The following is a 6644-nucleotide window of genomic DNA, read 5'->3' on the forward strand; positions in this document are numbered from 1 at the left end:
CGTTTTAGAACTTTTCTTCATCTATTTTATAATTCATTATCTGTATTTATTATATTTGCAATGAATTCAGATTGATCCAGGAATGGAATATTAAACAGCAAGCTGATTGCGGCTTTATTGATGCAATTCTTACACTAACTTTGAAAGTTGAACTATTATGTTGAAGCTTTGAAACTTTGGCTAGTACGACTGTAGGACAAAAACTTTAGCTTATTTAGTGCTGAAGTTTTTACAAATGAACTAAATAACTTCAGCATCTTCTGCTGAACTTTTTGAAAAAGCTTTGTGACAAAGCTAATGAATCCAGGACAAAATTCCAGCTTATTTAATGCTGAAGTTTTTACAAATGAACTAAATAACTGCAGCATCTTCTGCTGAAGTTTTTGAAAAAACTTTACGACAAAACTATTGAATCCAGGACAAAACTTCAGCAAAAACATGCTGAAGTTCAGCAAATAGAGAACAAAACTTCAGCTAGTAGAACGCTTAAGTTCAGCAATTACAAACAACTTCAGGCCCGTCTACTAGAATGTTGAAGTTTGTGTGATTGTTTTTGTTACTTCAGACCCGTATGCCTGAAGTTTACGCGAAAAGTAGGTACGCTTGCAGTTTTTTTTACAAAGTGGGTATAAGTTAAAATGTGACCCAAAAAGCGGGTATAGATGCAAATCTCCCAATTAAAGAGGCAAAAAGGAAATAAATTTTCCTTTCATTAATATGAATTGATTAAGGAGCAAAAAATTACAGTTCCTAGTGGGTACAAATAGTTAAAGAAAAATGACAGCCCGCGGCCGTTGAATTCCAAACCTAACACCATTTTTTCTTGGTGGTGATTATTTTCTTTGGTTAAGATATTCACGTCAATGAAATGGAAAACTAGTGATATGAGGTTTACTCTACCCATTTAGGATTACTCAAGCAAAACAAAAGATTTTTGTTTTTGTTCCTTTTCTGTTTTCTTGCAGGGAAATGGTCTTTTCACAATTTTTAGCTATTTGTAGTTCTTGACAAGAGGCAGAGAAGAAAAGTTGCAGCACATCTTCTGATTTGCATTTTGCCAGCTTTTTTCAACTTAGTGTCCTCGCAATGTAAGATCAATTTATTCTTTAGTTGTATACAAGATGGAAATTATAACTATGAACAAATTCATTATGTACATACTAATAAGGCCTTTCAGGTTTACAAGTACGTTACTTGTAACACGCTATCTTTTTTCATAAATTTACTCCAATCTTCTAAGACCAATCATACTTCAATCAAAACCGATCTGCCAATTGTGGAAATTGTTGCAGCAGCCATGCTACGCCTCTGATGGCAACCTGATAAGATTCGTAGAGATGTAAAAGGGAAAATAATTAAAAAATGAACTACAAAAGAGCAGAGAATCTTGGATAACAAAGTCTCAGCTGCAGGAAAGTGATACTACTAATGTTTGTTCTTTCGTTCATTTCTATTTTACTGCACCTTTTGCACTACCTTCTTCATCACCAGTCAGCCAAATGAAACCCAGATTATCAGCTAATTAGAAAGTTCAGTGCATGAATAATGCGTTGGAGTGTAGGTGTTAGACTCTGTTTATATTCCAACATGCAGTCGCTAAATAAATATACATTGCTGCATAAATCATCCTGACCAAAGGGCCTTTGGCACAGCAAGCACCATTGAAGGAATACACAGCAACTTACCTCTTTTGATTTATCAAATGTGCGAAGCTATAGATGTGAGAGCAATATTGTGCTCCATTGCTTTGAGGAGAGGCAATAGGGTTTAAGGATAACCATGTGTATGCCAATAGAACATGTAATCAAGCTCAAACTTATGAAAGGAAATGTTTTTTCTACTTGGTGAGATTTGAGATTCAGATGACAAATAATAGAGATGGAATGCTCGTCCCGTAGCCATATATTGTCCACTCTATTAGCCATTCTCAGCCCCTTAAATGATTTCCAGAACTTATTTATGGCAAGGCACAAAAAGTTAAGAGTAGACTGATGTACGTGGCACATTTATTTGAACTGTGCTGTTGATGCAAATACACAAACATCAAGACAATAGATAATTGATTTTCGCCAGTTTAGGCACTTCCATTTATGAGGAAACATACATACCAATGCTGTCTCCCCAGGCTTGACTGCAGGTTCCACACTGTCTCTGCCGTAACTGCTTAAGAAAATCAACATTTAGTCCAGACATGAGATTTCGTTCTCCTAATAACCCTAAAACAGTGATTTTCTTGTTTTTGTTGGAAGAGATATTTAGACATTTTGACTACATAGCTGCTAATCACATACAGAAACATAAAAAATAAAAATAAAAAAATGCCAGGAGCTGTCAAGAGTAAATATGAAATCGAGAAGTCATTCCTACGGCCATATACATCACATGCTGAAAGGAAAGAACATTAACTTTAGAGCATGAGGAGATGGCGTTTCTACCAAGAGAATTTTCGTCACTATGAATTTGAAAAATTATACTCCATCTATGCAACGTATAGTCAGTTCCAAGCCCGAATAAAAGCAAAGAGTTGCAGTAGTTGACCACAAGTTAAAAATAGCCTGCTATAGTGAACTTTGAATAGTGAATTTGTTGGAACATGCTCACTTTGGTAGGCATCTGACCGGGAGCAAAATAGATACAAAAGATTTATATAGCAGAATCCAACTTATTTGAGATTGAAGAATAGTTGGTTGATTTTATTGATAATAAACCACTATTCTGACTAAAGTGGAAACTACGGATCTTTTGTCTCTGAACCGAGGTCTCCCGGGAATAGCCTCTCTACCTCTCCGGGGTAGGGGTAAGGTCTGCGTATACTCTACCTTCCCCAGACCCTACTAGTGGGATTCTACTGGGTGGTTGTTGTTGTATTCTGACGAAAGTGGACATATAACTATGCTCTTATATCTTCATGAATGAAGTTATTCTATCTACAGATTACATAAAATCAAAGAGGCCAAAAGAATGATAACGCATAAAAACACATCCAACATTTTATACGGGTAAGGATTTTGTTTTACGCACAGTATTTGCCTCTGGCCGTTCACCACTTCCAATCGATAAAAGCTGCATCCTTTGCTAAAAGGAAAGGGTCTTCCCCTCCATTCTGTTATCACATTCAAAATCAATTAAACTGAAGAATGAAGATCCAACTTCCTGATAAACAATATGGCAAAACAAATCAAAGCATGGTAAGCTCTGTCCACACCTAAGTGCCAAGTGACGCCAACAGCTGATGAATCCTCCTGGGATATATCATCAATAACAAATTGCAGATCAGATCCAACCGAGTCAGTGAACTTCTTGAAAAAGTTTAGAATCGCCTGCAGTGACAATTGGTGATCAAACTTAAGCATAGTGTTAAAAAAAAACTGACCTTGGTCTAACTCAACCCTAAAGCTCGTTCAGGATTTAGACATGCCCGCACACGTCAAGATCCAGGACTATATAAGAAAACTATAGCCTATAGACTTGTGGGATTTAGACATGCCCGCACACGTCAAGAATTGGACATTTGGAGTGTGGAGTAACATAACATGAGTGACCATCATCAGGTAACCCAACATCAGGGATGAATTTGGCTCCATACCATCATAAAGTGTATGATCACCTCATCAAAAAATTTAAGCTTTTAGCTGATATGGTCACACCAACACATAGAAATCTATTTACAACGATAATTAACTAATAAGGCAAAGTCTTCGCTTATAAAAAGCAAAAGGATAAAGGCGAGAGGAAAAGCAGTTCCAGTAATCATCTTTTTATTACCACAGCATTCTTCATGCTAAATAGAGAAGCGAACCGTATTTCATGTCCTTTCGAAAAAAGCAGTTAATATTCCAGGGGTACGAACAAGAACAAAAACAGGCTTGGATGCGAGTTAAATTACGTACAGTCTCCATTGTCCAATTTGCATATGGTAAGTTTGACCTATTTTTGAGTGAACCTGAACGTGGATAACTTCATCATTCAAAACATATTTAAAATTTTACAAATTTCTAGCTTAAAAATGATGAATGGAGCATGTAAGTAACACACGTATAGGATAAAGATGAGATCTCGCCTTAGAGAACCTCTAGTTTTAAAGAATCTCTAATTTGTATCAAAAGATAACTTATTCAGTACTAGAAAGAAATCGCCCAGTGGAGTGGATTCATAGAATTTATCTAGACGACCCAACTAGTTTGGAATTAAGGATCAGTTGATTGATTAATCAATAAAAATTAGTACATGAAAGAACTAAAAGAATAAATTTTTTCACTTTCAAAATCTAGAAAGAGAATCTAAGAGGACGATGATCAAAGTTTAAGACAATTGACACACAAACCTGTCAGCTGAAGGGTCTTTGGGAATTGTTACAACAACATAAGTGAAGTGAAATTTTTAGCTAGAAATAGGGACAAATTTTCATATATCCAAATGCATGTTTATGTTTAAGGGTGTATGCACGGGAAATAAGTCTTCTATCTTTAGTTGTGTAGATCTCTTTTTGTCTCTGAATTTGGGGGAGAGGGACTATTGAAAAGGCATGGCTCCCTGCAGTTTTTATCTGGCATCCCCACAATATCCTGTCCTCAACACACTGAACCCATTTTAGGTCAGACAATAGTACACATCAAGACTAAGGGGAAGTTAGAGGTGCGTTTTGGTGAACCTCAAAATCCAGCACCATCATGATAATAAATAAACTGAATTAATTGAATGACAAAGGTCACAGGAAAGGAGTTGAAGGGATAAATGAATTATGGAGGTGGTGTACAGTGTATAGTTAAGCAAATTCAGGTTCAATGGCATGCTCAAGCTTGAACAATGCAGAAACAGTTTTAACTTCAGTCTTCTCTTATTGAACATGACCGAAAGGTCTATATAACTAACTATCAAACATATATGCATCTTCGTTGAAACTTAATATGCTCACGATCTACTTATGTTTTTTTTTATCAAGTTGCTCACGATCTACTTATGTAGGATCAATTGTAGAAGGAAGAGGTCCTTCCACCTGAGTAATATGGTAGTTAGTTTTCCTAACTCACCCCCACTTGTTAAAAGGTTGAGTACCTACGATCTTCATTAAGGATTGGGAGGTAAGGTTTATGTCCCCTCCTATGTATTTTTTTTTTTTTTTTTTGGTTATTAATATACAGGTAGGGGTCAATGCCAAACCCTGCATCACCACAAGTGAGTGTGACTTGAGGTGTATGGATTTACTTTTAAAAAATATATATCTCCGCAATCTGATATACATGGAGATCACAACTTATGCTATTTCCGTCATCCCAAGTTCAGCTAGTTAATCATAACATAACAAAATTTCACACCTGAATGTAAGTCCAAACATATCAAGGGAACAAACCCATATAGTAACAGCACTGAAAATCAAAATAATGTTAAAATCACCAAAAAACTTCTCCGTTATATCATGAAAGTCAATAACTCGTTGAACCCAGAAGTCTAATTAACTTTGAATGAGACATAAAAAAGATACTTAACCTCCATTACTGTTTGATAAATCCTCGGAGTATACACTGTAACATTTAAAACTTGTGGTCTGAAATATACTATAACATTTAAAACTTGTGGTCTGAAATATGCTATAAAATTTGCGTGGCTATAAAAGCTTCTACAGGTGAGTTTAAGTTATATTGATTTCAATTTAGAACGGATTAAGAAGGAAATAGAGTCACATAAATTAGAATGGAGAGAGTAATTATCATCAAACTTAAAACTACTAATACAGTTTGATAACTAACCTTACGGCCAACAAAAGGTTGAGGAAATACAAGGTCCTCATACACACAATTCTCAGCGATAAGTTGTTCAACTGAGTCCAAATCGCGGCTATTTATTCCGCCATAGAACTTCCTCACTACAGTCGACGCCGATTCCAAATCAGTTACAGAATCAGAAGAAGGGGATGAAGTAACCTCCGCCGTCTGATTGCTGTTCCGTACAACTACGTGTCTTATCCCACGGCCAGAAATGATCCTAAATTGATAATCAATAGAGCGGTTGGGTTTGGCCGGAGAGAAAATGGGGGAGAGGTTTGGATTGAGAGGGAGGAGAGAGAAGGATGAGGTGCTGCTCATCAGCATCACCATTGCTGCACTTGCAGTTTGATGCTACTGTTTGTGTTGTGTTTCTGAGGCGCGGGTAAATAACTGCCACTGATTTTTGTTTTCTATTATATAGAAGAGCCATAATGTTCGACAAGGGTATTTCAGCAATTTCATAATTGATCTAAATTTAATCTTTTCATGGGCTATCTTATTTTGAATAGTCTATTATGTTCTTATGATTACTAATATTAGATAGTCATCCCACCCAAACAACCCGTCAATTTTTTCTATTAGTAAGCTCACAACTTTTTGCTATTCTCCAATGTTAAAGTATCATATTTTGCATTCTTCCTCGCGCGCTCAATTTGCACCCATCTTCACGCGCTCAATAAATAATGGTCCTTACTTGAGTTTTGATTCTACGCGCTATGTTTATTCATGAAACTTCATGAATAAAATCATAAAGAGATCACTTAAGTACTATTTAGAAGCCATAGAAATATCACCAAATATTAATAAGTCAGTGAATGAGACTGTTTGTTAAAAAATTTCAAAGATGAAACAAGCTTGAAAAAATGAAGATTAAAACTA

The 6644-nt window shown here is 35.9% G+C and overlaps 1 protein-coding gene across 1 annotated transcript; it reads right to left on the reverse strand.

Annotated features, from left to right (window-relative positions):
- Window positions 1-1028: 1028 nt before the first annotated feature.
- On the reverse strand, window positions 1029-6167 carry LOC107777315 (uncharacterized). The gene is made up of 5 exons (XM_016597306.2): window positions 5748-6167; window positions 3206-3320; window positions 3022-3103; window positions 2109-2160; window positions 1029-1319 (listed from the first exon to the last, which is right to left on the reverse strand). Exons 1-5 carry the CDS (start codon window positions 6093-6095, stop codon window positions 1257-1259), a joined length of 660 nt encoding a protein of 219 aa, XP_016452792.1. The 5' UTR covers window positions 6096-6167; the 3' UTR covers window positions 1029-1256.
- Between the last annotated feature and the right edge of the window lie 477 nt (window positions 6168-6644).

This window comes from Nicotiana tabacum, chromosome 6 (genome assembly GCF_000715075.1).
Source record: "Nicotiana tabacum cultivar K326 chromosome 6, ASM71507v2, whole genome shotgun sequence".
NCBI lineage: Eukaryota > Viridiplantae > Streptophyta > Magnoliopsida > Solanales > Solanaceae > Nicotiana > Nicotiana tabacum.